This window comes from Bos mutus, chromosome 11 (genome assembly GCF_027580195.1).
Source record: "Bos mutus isolate GX-2022 chromosome 11, NWIPB_WYAK_1.1, whole genome shotgun sequence".
In the NCBI taxonomy this organism is placed as follows: Eukaryota; Metazoa; Chordata; class Mammalia; order Artiodactyla; family Bovidae; genus Bos; species Bos mutus.
This window is the reverse complement of record NC_091627.1, coordinates 100125647-100144486: the sequence shown is the minus strand read 5'-3', so window position 1 is coordinate 100144486 and position 18840 is coordinate 100125647. Positions and strand designations below refer to the sequence as shown.

At 46.6% G+C, this 18840-nt stretch overlaps 1 protein-coding gene across 1 annotated transcript in view; it reads right to left on the bottom strand.

The window, feature by feature from the left end:
- Positions 1–18368, bottom strand: part of RFX8 (regulatory factor X8) — a 47650-nt gene extending 29282 nt beyond the window's left edge. Inside the window, exon 1 of the mRNA XM_014477162.2 lies at positions 18297–18368. Within this exon, the coding sequence (XP_014332648.2) occupies positions 18297–18368 (72 nt within the window). The remainder of the gene's footprint in view (positions 1–18296) is intronic.
- Positions 18369–18840: the final 472 nt, after the last annotated feature.

The following is an 18840-nucleotide window of genomic DNA, read 5'->3' as shown; positions in this document are numbered from 1 at the left end:
CTCTTATTTGTGTCGCTTGAGCTCTGAGAGCTTCAATTTTCCACCCGACGAAGGGGAAGGATGGGGTAGGTTCCATCCCTTAGTTGGGAAGAGCCCCTGGAGAAGGAAATGGCAACCCACTCCACTATTCTTGCCTGGAGAATTCCACGGATAGAGGAGCATGGCTGGCTATGGTCCATGGAGTCGCAAAGAGTTGGATACCAACGAGCGTCTAAACAATAACAATCTCCCACCACTAAAAGAACTTTTCCAACCCCCCGAGCCTGTAACCTTCGCTCAGAGTCTCCAGGGTGTGCATGAAGGTTAGCAGATTCTCCCAGCCTCACAAAGGGGGTCAGAGGAAGGTCAGGGTCCCTTCTGGGTCCTGCAGACTGTCTGCTTCACTCAGCACAGTGTAGACACATAAAAAACACATTTGACTTTCATTAGCTTTTATGATCAATTTGGCTAAAAAGGGTCCAGCGTAAAGAGGGCTGGGACATGATTATATGCCACACGACTCAGCCTTTTTTTTTTCCTTTTCCCGAAAGTGTTGTGTTAGCTGAATATGCTTTCTGGCATATAACTTTCTTCTAGCTTAACTACAATTTGCATCCACATTCTCAGGTTCTGACATCATTTGTCATTAATCCAGACTTTCATTTGCATCATTTTGGCATCATCATTTGCCCTTGCAAATCATCCTAACAGCAGTGAAACAACAACGTGAAGCAATTACAAAGGTAAGAAGATAAAAATGTAATAAAACAGAATTCACGTCCCGGACGTGTTCAGCCTCAGACTGTGGAGGCAAGGTGTTTCATCTTCTCACCGTTGATGGACTTCATTTCCATTTTTACTCAAAGAACATGAATCAACGACTCTGTTTTTGGTTAGGAGTGTGTGTTAGTTGCTCAGTGGTGTCTGACTCTTTGCAACCACCAGGCTCCTCAGCGCATGGGATTTTCCAGGCAAGAATCCTGGAGTGGGTTGCCATTTTCCTCCTCCAGGGGATCTTCCTGACCCAGGGAATGAATCTGGTTAAGACACCCTTAACTTGTTTTTTAAATTTTAGGCCGTGCCATGCGGCATGTGGGGTCTTAGTTCCCCAACCAGGAACTGAACGCGTGCTCCCTGCGTTGGGAGCTCAGAGTCTTAACCACTGGACTACCAGGGAAGCCTCTCAACTTGATATATTTTTTTCCCATTTTATTTTTTATCAACTTGATACTTTTACATCTCAAGTTAAATAGTCAATGTATGTATTCATATCAGGGTAGGTCTTATGATTGCAAAAAGCTTTATTTAATATCCTTTTGATTGCACTAAGCACACACACGACACTAACGGTTAAAATACACTGAGCATTTGCCCATTGCTAAGTGCCTTATTCACTCCCCCTTACTCCTCACAACAACCCATTATGTAGTGGAGAGTAATTCATTATTTTCCCCAGTTATGTACAGGAAACAAGAAACAATTCACAGAGCCAGAAATCCAGCTCTGACTTCACATCTTCATCACTATTACCTCTTCCACTCTTTCGTCTTTTAAGACAGGGGTCCCCCAACCTCCAGGAGCTAATGCTGGATGACCTGAGGTATAACTGATGCAATAATAACAGAAATAAAGTGCACAGGAAATGTAGCGCCCTTGAACCATCCCGAAATCATCTCCCACCCCAGGGCATGGAAAAACTGTCTTCCACGAAACTGCTCTCTGGTGCCAAAAAGGCTGGGGACCACTGCTGTAAGACACACGTATGTGTGATAATAAAGAATGCACACGAGGAGGGCAAAGGAAGATGCCAAAAAGGCTGGGGACCACTGCTGTAAGACACACGTATGTGTGATAATAAAGAATGCACACGAGGAGGGCAAAGAAGATGCGAGGGTTTTGAAACAAAGTGGAAAAGAACAACTTTTAAAATTTTTATTTTATATTGGAGTATAGCTGATTAACAATGTGGTGTTAGTTTCAGGTATACAGCAAAGTGGTTATATACACATATGCATGTATCTATCTACTGTTTTGCAAATTCTTTTCCCATTTAGCTTATTACAGAATATTGAGCAGAGCTCCCTGTGCTATACAGTGGGTCCTCGCTGGTTATCTATTTTATTTTATATTGGCACAGAGTTGATTAACAAAGTTGTGTTAGTTTTAGGTGTGCAGTCAAGTGATTCAGTTATACACATACATATATCTATTCTTTTTCATTCTTTTCCCATTAGGAAGAACAGCCTTCTTTTTAAACTGGATTGGCTGAGTGTGGCTGAGGGGCGTGGGTTCCTTATTTTCTGTGCTGGGGGCTGTTGATTTTACATTGCTTAACTCTATCCCCATTAGATTTTTATGAGCAACTTAATTGCAAAATGATGATCTAACGGGACACCTTTGAAACTGCTGAAAGTCTGTCGTTCCCGAGGGAAAACGGCAACCGGAAGCCAGGCCTCCTCGGCAGACAGACGGCACGTCTGGGCGTCTGGGCTGGAGAGGAGGATGTGAGGGGTGCTTTGAACAGGTGAGATGGTTTGGGAGCTTCACCTGCTTTTCAAACCTCCCCCCAGCAAGGGTGCAGTCCAGGGCGGGACCCTCCACACCTATGTTTTGTGAGCTGCTAGACAACAACCAGGTAATGCCTATTTAAAAAAAAAACAAAACACACCTTAACAAGTTCCAACCAGCCTTGCGAAGCACAGGGTGGACACGGCCCAAGTGCGGGTTGCAACTTGGACCCCTGATTATACCTGAGAAGGAGGCCGCCCGGGATGCAGCAGAGCCCTGCTGTCGGGGGAGGGCTGGCCCCAGGAGGGTTTACCTCCTGCAGGCAGTGGGGCCACGTGGACTCCGTGGGAAAGACACCGAGATGTTCTGGGTCTGCGGTGCCCACGATTGCTTGGCTGACAGCTCCCTTGAACTCGCCCTCCCAGGGTGATGAATGTGAAAGATAAACTGGAGCCTTTCTGCTCCCCTGGGCACAACCAGCCAGCCATGGACCCAAGGTCCTGGGTTCTGCGGGCTGCCAGGCAGCCCCCTGAGCTCATGAGCTGGCAGAGGAACAAACGCACAGAGAACAAAGGCAGGCGTGACTTGGGAAGGCCCGATTTTAGAAGCTTTTTACAGGCTTTTAATATGCTAAGTTGGAAAAGCTGAGTGAGTGTGTGTGTGTGTGTGTGTGTGTGCGTGCGTGTGGACTGGGGGACGGATAAGGGCAAGGGCTAGTTTTCATATGTCCTGAGAGAAACCTGGGCCTCCGTCCCACTAATCTCAGAAGTCACATTAGATAGACCAGGGACTCATCTATTTGGAAAATGACAACGTTTTCCTTGTGACATGTCAGCCAGGAATGTTGCTTACGAGGTGGAGAATAAACATGTTAAGCAGAGCTGTTTCTCTAGATGTGACAACCACACACACACTCACACACACACACACTCTCTCCATTTCCCTCTCCTTCCCCTGACAATAACAGAGCATTTTATACTTTGGCCTCCATTCACCAAGAATTTCTAGGTCAGCGCTTAGACCCTGGTCCAGGGCTCAGTCCGGCTGCCAGCTAAACAAGACTGGGATCTGGGAAGGTCTGTTCCCTGTATAAAGATGTTACCCTGGAGAGGGGAGCAAGGCAAGAAATGCCCTGGAGTTGGGAAAGGGCTTCTTTGCATCTGGCACACGCTGCATATTTATAGTCATTTTCCTTAAAAAAAAAAAAAAAAGCCTCAAGCTGCTCGTTGGTTTTGCAAATCAAATCTTGGTCTCTCCTTGGAAATGCTGCCTCAGCAGTTTTCAGTGGGATCCACCACAACACGGTCGTCCACCCCGCCCCCTCCCTCACCTCCAGGGAAAACAAACGCTCTGACACCAGGGATCCGGGTCTGCTTGCTCCTGGGCCACCTGTGAGGAGTCCAGTGAAAGAGGTCCCAGGCTAGGGATCCTGTCCTCCTGCTAAGCTGCTGGCGTCAGGAGAGGGCGGGGTGGATGGTGGCAGAGAGCTGACAGTAGAATTTCTCCTCTGAAGGGGCTCCGAGGGACAATATGGGGAGACAGGGAGGAGACAGGGGCTTATCTCAAGACTAAACTGATTTTAATTAGATTATCTGCTTTTTCTGCAGTGCCTGGTGGTGGCAGTGATGAGAAAGCAAAAAACCCCCAGAGTCCCTTAAAGCCACTAGCCTGGCTCCCAGCCAAATCTCTATCCTGATGCTCTCATCCGCGGTTTCCATTTCTTTCCTTAACATGAGGTCCAGAAAACACACACACACACACACACACACACACACACAAGATGCCCTTGAAAAATCCAGATGCCTTCTCCTTCCCGAGGCAAATATTAGCAGGAAAGTGCTAATCAGACCTCAGTTGGCTGCACCCTCAGAGAAGCGCCTGGCTCAGTGGAGCTGTCACTCTGGGGAACAAGGAAGATGCTGGTCTGTGGTTGGCTGGGGGATCCCCTCCGGGTTCTGAATGCTAGTGAGCCTGTAACAGCGGGACCTGAGGGTGTGCCCTGGGCGGACACAGCCACCTGCCTTCCTCGGTGTGTGAGGACAGGGGGAGGTGCTTGGTTAGGACACTGTGTGAACACGTGTGCTACCTGTCCAGCCCCCCGGCCCCCAACACACACACACACACACACATGCACACAGGCCAGCGTGAGGAGGGCTCTGAGACTCAGGGACAATCCAGACTCTAACTGCCAAAGGGGGGATGGATGCCAGCAGAAGACGTCGGCAGGGGAAGACTGGCCATTTCCTAGGACCTGTCATCACATGTTTTCCTGGACTGAAGGGTGAGGTTTGATTCATTTGTAATGTAGGTAGCAGAAGTAAGAAATCATTCAGGGTCCCGAGCTGAGCTCCCTGCTAACAGCAGGCCCCCACCAGCTGTCTGTTTTACACACATACAGTATCTATATGTCAATCCTCCTGTCTCAATTCACCCCACCTTCCCCTGCTGTGTCCACAAGTCTGTTCTGTATGTCTGTCTCTACTCCTGCCCTGCAAATAGGTTCATCACCACCATTTTTCTAGATTACACATATGCGTTAATATACGATATTTGTTTTTCTTTTTCAGAATCCACTCTCTGATGACCTAGAGGGGTGGAGATGGAGCAAGGGGAAAGGAGGGAGGTCCAAGAGGGAGGGGATATAGGTATTCATATACCTATGGCTGACTCATTTTATTGTACAGCAGAAACCAACACAACATTATAAAGCAATTATACTCCAATAAAAAATAAAATAATCATTCAGAGAGCTCCATTTTACCTCTGCCTGATCTCCCCCAATGGTGACATCCTGCCAAACTCTAGTACAATATCACAATCTGGTTTTGACACTGATACAAATCCACTGATCTCACTCGGATTTCCCAAGCCTTCCTTAAACTCATTTTTGCATGTGGGCATGTAGCTCGCCTGTGGAAATGCCTGCATCCAGCACCACGGCTGGGACACAGTGCATGTCTTATCACAAGGTGACCACGGCTGCACCATCTCTTGCTCCCTCAGCCCAACGCCCCTAACTCCCGGCAACGAGGAAGCTGTCCTCCATTCCAGAAATTTTGCCATTTCACAAATACCACGTGATATCACTTATTTGTGGAACCTGAAATATGACACAAACAAACCAATCTACAAGACACAAACAGGGTCACAGACATAGAGAGCAGACTTGACGTAGTCAAAGGCAAGGAGGGTGGGGGAGGGATGGATTTGGGGGCTGGGGTTAGCGGACGCAATCTGTTATACATAGGGTGGATAAACAAGGTCCTGCTGTGGAGCACAGGGAGCTGCATTCAATATTCTGTGATAAACCATATGGAAAAGAATATGAAAGAGAATATGTGTGTATGTGTGTGTGTGTGTGTGTGTGTGAATCATTTTGCTCTACACTTGAAAACTAACACAACATTGTGAATCAACTACCCTTCAACTAGAAAGGAAAAAAACTTTGTCATTTCAAAATGTTTTATAAATGAAATCACACAGTATGGAACCCTTTGAGATGGTTTTTTTCCACTCTGTAATTCCCTGGGGATTCATCCAAGCAATTGGATTGATAGCTGGATTGAGAGAGAAGGAATGATGTCTTGCAAGGACGGGATGATGGGGAGCCAAGACAGACACGCATTTGATGTCCTCCGAGCAAAGCTAGCATGGCTGAAACCAAGGCTGTGCATTCGGGAGAAACTGGCAACGTGGATGGGAAGTGCCTATAGAAAGAGCTGGGGACGGTCACCAGTCTGGGAAGAGGGGGCTGTAGGCTCTACACAGGAGGTAAGAGCAAGCTCCTGAGGTTTCCGAGCAAGAAAGAGAAAAACTGAAGAACTGGGGGCAGGTTAGTCTCATGGCTGTGTTCAGATAGTGGTGAGGTGAAGGGAGGGAGCTTACATAGGACCCATGAAAATAATCTTGATGTGAGACGATGAGGACATACAGGAAACACCTGTAACCAGGAAGAGCCATCAGGAGACCCAGGAGGGGAGAATTAACAGGACTTGTGACCCGGGAGTCAGGGAGGGCTGCGGGGTGATCCTCTGCATAGGTTCTATCTCTTGGGATCACAGATGGAAAAGAGGGCGTCAAGAGGCAGAGGTGATGGGAGGGAGCGAATGAAGTTAAAGTTCTACCTCTTCAGTGGGAGGGACCAGTGGGTCCTCTGCATGGGAACATCCAGGAGATGGCCCAACAGAACGTCCCTGGGGGTGGGTGAGACGAGGAGCAGGAGAAGTGATTCAGGAGGAGGACTCATCCGTGGAGGGAACGGCAGGTGAGAGACAGAAAAGAATGCGGTGTCCTGGGGTCAAAGTGTAGGAAACGTCATTAATGATGAAGCGACGGGTCTCTGGGAGATGCCTGCCCTGGTGGGGAAGGGAAGGGCTCATTCTAGGGAAGGGACTGGATGACGCAGAGTCCTGAGGGCTAAAGGCAAGTTCAAGCAGGACATGGCCAATTCTGTCAAATTTGACAGAGGAGAAGAGCAAAGACAGTGCAAAATGGCCCTGGCCGTTGAGATGATGATGAAAATGAGTGGTAACTGAGGAAATGAACGTGGTACACGTTTCTCTGGCAGACGATGTTGCCAGAGACTGACGTGCATGTCAGAGGAGTGTTGATGTGATGTGCGTGTTTCCATCCTTAAGAAGGATGAATGGCACAACAGCCAAAGAGCCAGTTCGAGTCAACGCAAGTACAAACGGTCCTAATATGAACTAGGCTGTGACCAAGACCAAAGTACCTAAGTGACAGGTACTAACCTGGTGCACCTTTTTCCACCCAGAAGGTAGCAGTACTGGGCATAGAAGAAAGAACTTCTCTTGATACAGATTCCGTCGTAATGATACCTGAAAAATAAACACGGTCTTAAAGATGGTGTCAAACCACTAACTGGGCTTGGGAGAAGAGACAGGACAGCCTAGCCAAGGAAGACTTAGAGCTGTTCTCTAGGGTTCATCATTGACCCCATTTAGCAGGAAAAGCTAATCAGTCATTCAGCCTGACCAGGCTCTGGTAGGTGGACCATTTCATACTATCTCACACGCATCGGCTTTGAAACAAGCTCGCGTATGTCCTCCTCTGCTTTCCTGACTTATGACACTTGAATATGAGAGATGCCACAGGGAAAGCCTCCTGTCGTCTCTGCCATCAACTTTCTCAAAGAAATGCAGACCAACGCCAGTGTTCCCTCTGCTGAATGGACTCAGGTTCTCAAACCCCCATAAGGAAGTTTGGTTCCTCCTCTGCTAAGCCCAGGAAAGGAAGCAGCTTGTATGGGCTCATAGCAGCCCAAATTTTTTTTTTTTTTTTTTTGAAATTAACTATTGCCCAATGCTTAACTTGGCAAACACTTCCCATGCCTTCAACTCCTTCATGGGTGGCAAGTCCTTCCCTAACTTGGCTTCTGTCCCTTCTTAGTGATTTCTTGCTCTCGCTGATTTCTCCTGACTTTTCTTGATTTAAAACAAACAATAAGTAACAATGATAACTGAGTGATAATTATAACAGGATACACCCGATAATACTGGAATTTCCTTTTGTGTTAAAAATATCACCTGGGTACCTTGGTCTCTTGAATATAATTCAAATATGCGAATTAGATGGAACACTTAGCAATTTTAGTTCAAAGAGTAATTAAAATAGTTTTATTGTTCTAGGGCTATCATTACTTAACTATTAGACATTTACATGTCTAAACATTGAAAGTGTGGAAACAGAAAAATACAGTGTGACTTTTGTACTTTAACACAATCTCTTGAGAAGACAGAGACTCAAATTCGGTTCTGGCATCACCTGAATTGTATCAGGCACTGGGAATTTCATTTAATTATGGGAATTCTTTGGGAGGAGTTGATATTTATAGTTTGTTTAGTTTTGTACTTTTTGGTCATCCATTTTGTGATTTTTCAAAATGTATGTTTTTAACATTTAGAATAAAACCAAAATGATCAACCTACCTGGCACTGCCTCTCGTTCCCAGCCTCCGGGTGCCAAGATCAGGGAAAACCAAGTGCACAAGCTAAAAGAATAAGTTAGATTTAAAGTTGCAATTTTAAAATTTAGAAATAGAACTTTCAGCTTCATCTTTTGCCATGTTTAACCTGCATTCCCTCTTTTCTAATCATAAAGAAAATACAAATAAATGAAATTTGGAATAATCAGACAAGTATAAAGAAGGAAACACAGCACTCCAAGGGAACCACCATGTAAACTCCAATGCAGTTCATTCCTGACTTTTTTCCAAAGCCTTCCTGTGCGAGTGGATTCTGCAAGTCTACGCTGGAAATACTGGCATCGTCACAATTCTCGTGTCAGCAGCTCTGCTTCCCACTTTCTTCCCCCTACCTTGTACTGTAAACATTTCCCCGTGTCATTAAAAATCCTCTAAAAACAGGGCATTACTGACACTGCAAAGCAGTCCATCATGCTACTTCCCTTTTTCCAATGTGATTGGCATTTTCATGTTAAAATGTATTCATTTACTTTTCATTTGAAAGATTTTGCTAGCAAATGTTACAAAATATTAAATGAGAGCTACTTCTGACTCAATGTTTCATCTCCCCATCATTTATTTATTTATTTTTGGCCATGCCAAGTGGCTGTGGAATCTTAGTTTTCCAACCAGGGAATCAAACCTGCATTGGGAGGGCAGAGTCCTAACCACTGGACCACCAGGGAAGTCCCCATCCCCACTATCTTTTTTTTTTTTTAATTTATTTATTTTTAATTGAAGGATGATTGCTTTACAGTATCTGTGTTGGTTTCTGTCAAACATCAACATGGATCAGCCATAGGTATACACATCTCCTCCCTCTTGAGCCTCCTTCCCACCTCCCTCCCTACCCACTGTCTTTCTGATGTACATTCTGTTAGCACTGATATGATATCTATGACCAATTATATTTTTTAAAAACCAGAAGTCTGTTCTGTCTGAAGGTCCGTGACAAACATAGTATCCAAGTGCATGACTGTTGAAAAGGGAAATCCTGTATCCTGGTAAAACTACAAAACTACAGAGCAGGAGGGCAGGATGTTCCAGGCGGCCCTGTAATGATTTCTTCCATGTTCTCTACGTCTCTGGGTCTGCCTTCCTCTCTCTTTTATTCTCAGCTTCCAAGTGGGAGGGTTGGATGTCATGAAACATATCTCCTGCCTGCCTCAGACCCTACCTCTTCCTACAGGAAGGCTCCCCCACTTTCCCCCGCCCCGCCGGACCCTGTGTGGAGGCACAGAAAGGGAGAGGAGGGCAGGTCTGGAATGTTATTTTTTTTTTCCATATTTACTTTACATATATTTTAATTGGAGTATAATTGCTTTAGGTCTGGCACAATTAACATCAAAGTCATGAGGCCAAATCAAGGAAGGAGAACCGAAAGGGACGCGAAACATAAGCCACAGGAGAGAGCTCCCTCAGAGGCTCCCTCCCTCAGAGCCTCAGGGCTTCCCTCCCTCACAGCTGCCTCAGACCCACCCTCACTCAGAGCTCCCTCAGAGCCTCTCTTCCTCAGAACTAACTCACACCAACCTCCAGAGCTCCCTCACCCTCACACCCTTTTCCACTCAGAGCTCCCAAGGACCCTTCCTCACTCAGAGCTCCCTCAGCGCCTCTTCATCGAGGCTCCCTCAGAGCTTCCCTCAATCAGAGCTGCCTCAAAAAAGTCCCTCCTTAAGAGATCCCACAGAGTCTCTCTCTATCACAGCTCCCTCAGACCATCAGACCCCCTCTCGCTCAGCACTCCCTCAGAGCCTCTCTGGATCAGAGCTCCCTCAGACCAGCAGACCATCCCTCACTCCAGCTCCCCTAGAGCCGTGCTCCCCCAGACTCTCCCTCCTTCAGTGCTCCCCCAGACTTGCTCCCTCAGAGCCTCTCTCCCACACTGGCCCCTCAGACCCTGTCTTGCTCAGGGCTCTCTCAGAGCCTCTCTGGATCAGAGCTCCCTCAAAGCCTCCCGTTCTCAGCACTCCCTCAGAGTCTCTGGACCAGAGCCCCCTCAGACCCTCAGACCCTCTTACTCAGAGCTCCCTGAAAGCCTGGCTCCCTCAGCCAGCCCTCCCTCCCTCAGAGCCTTGCTTGCTCAGCGCTCCTGCAGACCTTATCTTGCTCACAGCTCCCTCAGAGCCTCTCTCCCTCAGAACTCCCTCAGATCATCCCTTGACCTGTGAACAGTGGGTAGGATGGGGTGGTCCAATCACCTCAGACCCTGGGGAAGAAGATTCAAGAATTAGCGTCAAGGACTGATGTTGAGGCCCCTGCGTTCAATGTCTGGCTTGGGCACCAGACTCCAAGTCGACGAGAGACAGCTGGCCAGTGGCCTTGGGGGCAGGCCGAGGACTGTGGTCACTGCCCTGGCTCCAACATACCCACAGCCTGTTCAAGACAAGAATGGCTGAGAAGTTTCCACACCCAGACGCTGGCCACAAGTGGTAAAGAGCTGACAGGTAGAGGACTTCCCCGGCAGTCCTGTGGTAAAGACTTTACCTTCCAATGCAGTGGATGTGGGTTTGATTCCTGGTCAGGAAGCTAAGATCCCACATGCTTCATTGCCAAAAAACCAAAACATGAAACAGAAGCATTATTGTAACAAGTTCAATAAAAAACTTTTAAGAAAATTTTAAAAAATGGTCCATATTAAAAAAAAATCATAAAAAAACAAAAGCTGACAGGTGAGAGGGCCCAGATTCTGCCTAGCAAGGCCCCAGGATGGGCAGTCAGGTTTTGGAATGAGTTATTCACTAAAGCCAGGGATGCATTCTAGAACATTCTCAAGGGTTGCCCTGCAGAAGCCACAGGTGGGGGGGGGGGACCAGGAGACAAGGGTCTGCCTAGCCCCCAAATGTGAAGATGTGTGGTAGAAATTTTCCGTCCACTTTTACTTCTCCCAAAACCCAGAGAGGTGGTGGGAGAGGGGAGGGAGGAAAAGCAGGTCCCCATTCCTAGTAGCCTGCTCATGAGAAACCTTGCTGGAGGATTGGGGAAATCATTCCACTTTAACCTCAGCTCAGAGTGTGGATGTCACGTGGGGCTGGATCTTGTTAGGCAGGTACCCTTTGGTAAACTAGAATGGCAATGGAGCTTTGTATCACCCAAGGATTTCTAGGGAGGTCAGGCTGCATTTCTGGACAATGAGGCCATGGCCAACATTTGCCTTCTTCTTTTGTACACGTTTCTTGAATCTCCACATTTTCTATTAAGGGAATGTATTATTTCATAATCAGAAAAGCATCAGGAAATGCTACTTTAAAAAAAAGGAAGTCAGCGTTTGGGAAGTTTCCTCATCCTCGTAAGCCTGTTACTTGCACTGGGAGTGAGATGACCCGCCATGTACCCGGGACTGTGGAGCAGAGCAAGAAACACCCCAACATCTGCACAGGAACTTGTGTGGAACCTGGAATCAACTCTATTCCCAGGGGAAGAGGCAGGAAGTGAGAAGTGGGTATTTTGTTGTTTCTCTTGTAAACAAGCTTTGGGATCATATCCTTTTCCCCTTCCTCTCCCTTCTTTGAGTCACAGATTCAGCAACTCAGAGTCCCTTTCCAAGACCAGCAACACTGAACTGGCTCATTCTTTGGGCAAATTCCCAACAGGAACTGAAAGCCAGGACCCCAGTGTCTTGGGGGATGGATTTGAAAGGAAGTTGGAAGATCAAAAACGCTGGACAAATGCCCGCGATCATACCGGAGGCTCTTTTTAACACTTTCTGTGGAACACTGCAGTGGGACCACCCTGGATGAGAAACGACTGAGAAGGAAATCGAAGATGGGTTTTGAACAGGAGCCTTAGGTTTCTTAAAAAAGGAGGCAGGGATGATCCAGAGCCCAAATGTGTCAAGCTCAAGTCACCCCATTCCCATCTGATAAGGCTGCCAGATAAGGAAAGTGCTGTAGTGCCAGGATGCCCAGACTCAAAAGCCTTAGAGGAAGTGTCCCAATCAATATGTTGAGTGATGAAAGGGCAAAATATGGGCTGAGTGATAAGACAGCTGGGGAGTTCCTGGTGGGTTGGAAGACCTCACCCAGAGACATTCAGGGAGCTCCAGAGCCTAACACCTCATTCACGCCCACATCACTTTTGATTTATTGAGGGAGGGCCAAGTGTGAGCTTCAGCAGCTGACAGCAGATGACTCTGAGTGTAGAAGATTCAGCAGGTCGGAACTAAGAAGCTGCAACTTAGAATAAGGAAACAGCCACTCTTGGGTTCCAACACCCATCTGCATTGACAACAATCTGATAACAAGGATAAAATATTCTATTTATCTGGAGTGTTTTACAGTTTACAAAGCAGTTTTGGGAGGCCTGTGCCCAGTCTCTCAGTGTTGTCTGATTCTTTTGCAACCCTCCAGGACTGTAGCCCACCAGGCTCCTCTGTCCATGGGATTTCCCAGGCAAGAATACTGGAGTGGATTGCCATTTCCTACTCCAGGGGATCTTCCCAACCCAGGAACTGAAGCCGCATCTCCTGTGTCTCCTGCATTGGCAGGTGGATTCTTCATCACTGAGCCACCTTACTTGTAATTCATGTGTTAAAAAAAAAAAAAATGAAGGGTTACTTTTGCTGACCACAAGCTTTAAATGAAACCAACATAATGGCAGGGAAGGATAAAAAGGTTAGTACTCAAAAAAGTAACAAAAAATACAAATAAAAGCTCCATCCTGAGCCCTCCTGAGACACTGAGTTGTACCCCTGGGGAACCTGTCTTTGAAGAGAAACACCAATAAATTGAAGTCATAATGAAACAAATGGGCAGGGAAGTTAAAAGTTGGGAGCCAAGAATATTCAGTGGAGAAGTGAGTATCAGTGGAAACATCACTGGAATTCACAGAATTGCCCTTGGGAGCCCAATGGGAGCCATCATTTCAGAAAATGATGTCAAACAACCCATCAGCTTGCAAATTAACCCCCAGACACATGCCCAAGAGAACAGCTCCACGTGCACAGTAGGAGACACATGTGAATGTTCACAGCAGCAAAATTGGGAAACAACTCAAATGCTCATCAATTGGAGAGTGAACGAATCAACTGAAATATTATACAGCAGTCAAATGAATGTAGAGGAGTCTTGATATAAGAGTAAGTGGAACAAGTCCCCAAAGATGACACATAACATGATCTTCCTTCTAAAAAAATTCAAGCCACAAAAATTAAAACTGGGCTTTTTGAAAGAAATGCAATCTATAAAATAAGTCAGACAGAGGAAGCCAAAGATGGTATGATCTTGCTTATATGCGGAATCTAAGAAACAGTGACAAAACAAAAGCAAAACTAAAAACAAACAAACAAAAAAACTCACTGATCACAGAGAAGAGATTGGTTGTTGCCAGAGGTCACAGGAGGGGTAGGGCATGGGCAAAATTGGGTTAAGGGGATCAAAAGTTTAAGAAAAAAAGAAATGATATAAATGTAGTAAGATTCTTTTTAAAAAGGCAAGAAAGGGACTTCCCTGGTGGTCCAGTGGTTAAGACTCCACGCTGCAAATGCAGGGGCAGTGCAGGCAGCATCCCTGGTTGGGGAACTAATGCTCCCACATAATGCACAATGCAGCCCAAAAAAATTAAAAAAAATTTTTAAGGCAAGATAATGATGAAGGGGTTGATGGTTCCCAGGAGCTGGGGAAGGCGGGGAGAGGGGTTTCTGACCACATGGTTCCTATAGGGTGGTGGATTCACAGATGCTTATCATATTGTTTAAAAGAACAAAAGAACCTGAGAGAATCAGGCCGTGAGTGGATGGAAGGTTGAGGGCATGTCAGGAACCAGTTCCACTCTGTCCACTGAGGAACACTGAGAAAGGCAGCAGACAGGAAGGGAAGAAAGACTGGAAACCGGAAGGAGGCTGGACTGACACCTCTGTGGCCCGTGAGCAGGCTCCTTATTCCCAGGTCATTTCAGCACCAGCTAGGGGCCTCCTGTGGGGGTCTGATCCTGCAGGCTGTGAGCTGCCCCAAGGCCTGCAAGGAGCCAGGCGGCTTTCCATCCGCCTGTGTTCTGCTTGCCAAGCACGGATCCTGGGGGAGGACTATTTGCCCAGGGGAAGAGTCACTTCCTTGTAACGGAGACATAAAAACACGCTGCCCCCTCACAGCTCTGAGTCCCAGGCGTGTCTGTCCCCAGAGGGCATTCTGTTCTCATACAAAGCTCCCAGCTGGAGGTGACTTTGAAGGGCTTGTCATTGGATATGGAGTTGGACCAGTGACCGCCAAGGTCTTTTGGGAGTACAGGATACTTTTGAGGGAATAACAGGTGGAAAGAGGTCTGAATGAAGTCAGTTGAATGAAGTCCATAATGAAGTCAACTGCCCCAGCGTTGCAGCAAGCTGTGGGAACCTTGACCTTAGTCACTCATGGTTCGTTCCTTGACTTTTAATGCTATCTGCCTCGGCGGATGGCTGTCACAAGACCAAGCATTAAAGATGCCAACTGTTTCCTCCCACCCACCCATCCTTCCTGCAGGCCTCTTTTGCCTGCAGATCGTTACAGGGTCAGGCCCTGGAGCAGAAGGTCAAGTGAAGCATCTTGGGAAGCAAGCACCATACAAGCAGCCATCATGGGAAATCATGACACTGGAGGAAGAAGCTGGCTTCTGGGATGGGCCTGGAGCAGGACTGGCAAGAGAAGCAGCATCACAGTGGTTTACAGACACACCAGAGGGAGAGAGGAGATGCCTGGTGACTCAGAATCTTGTCTAGGTTGTCTGAGAGGGGACCCAGCAGGCACAAGTGGCCACTGAGCACTTGAAATGGGCTGGTCTGATTGATGGGCTGTACATGTAAAGAGTCCATACAGTCAAGGCTATGGTCTTCCCAGTAGTCATGTACGGTTGTGAGAGCTGGACTGTAATGAAGACAGAACACCAAAGAATTAATGCCTTTGAACTGTGGTGCTAGAGAAGGCTCCTAGAAGTACCCTGGAGAGCAAGGAGATCAAACCAGTGAATCTTCGGGGAGATCGACTCTGAATACTCACTGGAAGGACTGATACTGAAGCTGAAGCTCCAGTATTTTGGTCATCTGATGCGAAAAGACGACTCACTGGAAAAGTCCCTGATGCTGGGAGAGATTGAGGGCAGAAGGAGAAGAGGGTGTCAGAGGATGAGATGGCTGGATGGCATCACTAATGCAATGGACATGAACTTGGGCAAATTACGGGAGATAGTGAGGCACAGGGAGGCCTGGTGTGCTGCAGTCCATGGGGTTGCAAAGAGTCAGACACGACTAGGTGACTGAAAACCAACGTGTAAAATAATGCATTTGATCTTTGAGATCTAGCATGAAGAATGAACAAAACAACTCAGTGAGTTTTAAATACTGATTCCATCTTGAAACAACATTATTTTGAATATTTGGGATAAAATTTAAAATTTATAAAATCAATTTCACCTTAAAAACTTTGAAAAGGAGGATCTAGAATATTTAAAAATTATATATCTGGCTCCTGTTACATTTCTATTGGGCAGCACTAGATTAGATTCTATGAGGTCCAGTCAAACTTCTTGCCATTGGATTAAATGAGATATCCCTCTAAAAAAATTCTCCTTTCGAGACCTTTGGTGGTCCAGTGGTTAAGAATCCACCTTCCAATGCAGGGGATAAAGGTTCGATCCCTGCTCAGGAGCTAAGATCCCACATGCCATAGGGCAATGAATCCCGAGTGCTGCGATTAGAGAAGCCCACATGTCACCATTAGGACCCAGTGCAGCCAAAATAAAATTTAAAAAATGATAATAATAAAAATTCTCCTTTTAACTTGTTTTGAGTGGATTCTGTCTATTCTTGAAAACCAGACTGAAAGTAAATATGATGCAATATGAAAGCTATTATTGTTACTTTAATAACAATTAAGCTCTGTGATTCTAATAATTCTTTCCGTCAACAAATCCTATTGGCTGTCTTCCAAATACACCCAGGATTTGACCCCTACACACCTGGGCTTCTCCCACCTCCCAGAGTTGAGCCTCTGATCCTCTCTTCCTGGTCTCTGCCCTCCAACCACTGCAGCCTCCTTTCTGTGTCAGCCCCCTCCTGCCTCTCGTCTTTGACATTGGCTCTGCCTGCTCTGCTCTTTGCTCATATAACCCCATACTCACTGTTTCATCTTCTGGAAGTCTGGACTCAAAAGTTACTTCTTGCCTCCCCTCAAATTACAGCCCTTCCCCTAACACACACATCCATATACATATGCACACAGGCACACACACACACATGGATCCTTTACTCTTTCTACTCTACTTAGCATTTACACAATCTGCTGCTGCTGCTGTTGCTAAGTCACTTCAGTTGCGTTTGACTCTGTACGACCCCACACACAACTCACCAGGTTCCTCCATCCCCGGGATTCTCCAGGCAAGAACACTGGAGTGGGTTGCCATTTCCTTCTCCAATGCATGAAAGTGAAAAGGGAAAGTGAAGTCGCTCAGTTATGTCCGACTCTTCGAGACCCCATGGACTGCAGCTCACCAGGCTTCTCCGTCCATGGGATTTTCCAGGCAGGAGTACTGGAGTGGGGTGCCATTGCCTTCTCCATTTACACAATCTAATAGACTATATATTTTATATTCTTTATCTGTCTCCATCAACTATAATATATTAATAATAAATACAGGACTTCCCCAGTGGTCTAGTAGTTAAGAATCTGCCTGCCAAGGTAGCGGACATGGGTTGACCCTTGGTCCGTCCGGGAAGATTCCACATGCCACAGACCAACTAAACCCATGTGCCATAACTAGTCAGCCTGCACTCTAGAGACTGCTCTGCAACCGGAGAAGCTATTGCATTGAGAAACCCAAGCATCACAAGCAGAGAGAAACCTTGGCTTGCTGCAACTACAGAAAGCCCACGTGCAGACAAAATAAAAACATAAATAGAGTAAATTTAAATAAAAAAGTAATAAGTGCAGTGAAGGCAGGGATTTCTCTCTGTTCTCTGTTAATTGCTGTACTCTCAGCATCTAAAACAGTGCTGAAGTAGCAGTTGCTCAATGAATATTTGTTGGATGTAGAGGGTCTTAGATGGGCCATCCTTGTGCTAACATTTGCTGCGTATTGCGTGGTATAAACAAAGCCCCTGGCAGAGCTCTTAACCTCCAGAAGAAACCTTTGAGAGCCCAAGAGTTCTCTAGATATGAGCAAATTGTGGGAAGGATCAGCTGTTTGACCTCACAAGGTAGCTCTTAGTGCTTGTGGCGTCCTGAGCTGTGGCATGTCTATGCAGGAACAATGACCCGGCAAGCCTGGCTGAACGCTGCGGGTCTCTGGGGCTGCTAGAGCTGCATTCTCTCTGGTGAATGTAACCCCACCCTTCCCTTTCCTGGCCCCTCACTATGAAGTGTGGACAAAGGATGGGATGGCTTTGGGAAGGTGTGAGGAAGTAGGCTAATCATCTGGCTGGTTTCCAGGGTGAGGCCGGTTATATCCACTTCAGTTCAGTTCAGTTCAGTCGCTCAGTCATGTCCAACTCTTCGTGACCCCACTAATCGTAGCACACCAGGCCTCCCTGTCCATCACCAACTCCCAGTGTTCACTCAGACTCACGTCCATCAAGTCAGTGATGCCATCTAGCCATCTCATCCTCTGTCGTCCCCTTCTCCTCCTGCCCCCAATTTCTCCCAGCATCAGAGTCTTTTCCAGTGAGTCAACTCTTCGCATGAGGTGGCCAAAGTACTGGAGTTTCAGCTTTAGCATCATTCCTTCCAAAGAAATCCCAGGGCTGATCTCCTTCAGAATACCCACTTAGACCCAAATAAACCCCAGCATTTCCTCATTGATTATTAATAACTTGCATACTTTTTTACTCAGTGGACATTGTATTTTTATCTTCACAACAGACCTTCCCAAACATGGCTGGGTTGACTTGGTTCTGAGCATTCTGCCCACAGGTCTCCACGTAAATCTCATACATGAGGCAGCGAGGCACACTGTATCCTTCGCAGATGCAAAAATTGTCAACCAACCTGGGGGTGGGGTGGGGTGGGGAGGAAGAACAGGAAGAGGAGGTTGGCATCAGTGATTCTAGGGCAGGATGCTTTCATAAGGGTCAGAGACAAGGGTGGATCTAACTAAATGAAATATGCTTAGTTTATTGAATGAATGCCATGGCTCATCTGCCAGTATCTGCAATGTACCCTTTTGTGCTTAGCCCAGAGTTAAGTATCAGTATGTTGATTGTGACTTTAGACTTCCAACGTGGTGCAGTATTGTTGCTTTTATATCTTTTTGGTGTGCAGGCATATTAATAAGAAGCCCAAATTGTTGGGTTCAGCAGACACTGCTTCATGTAACTTAACAAAGGTGGCAACCAAGATCTCTGTAACTATGACACAGGATTATTTACTCACCAGGACAAAAAACAAGGCCACTCCCCCTGCCCCCAT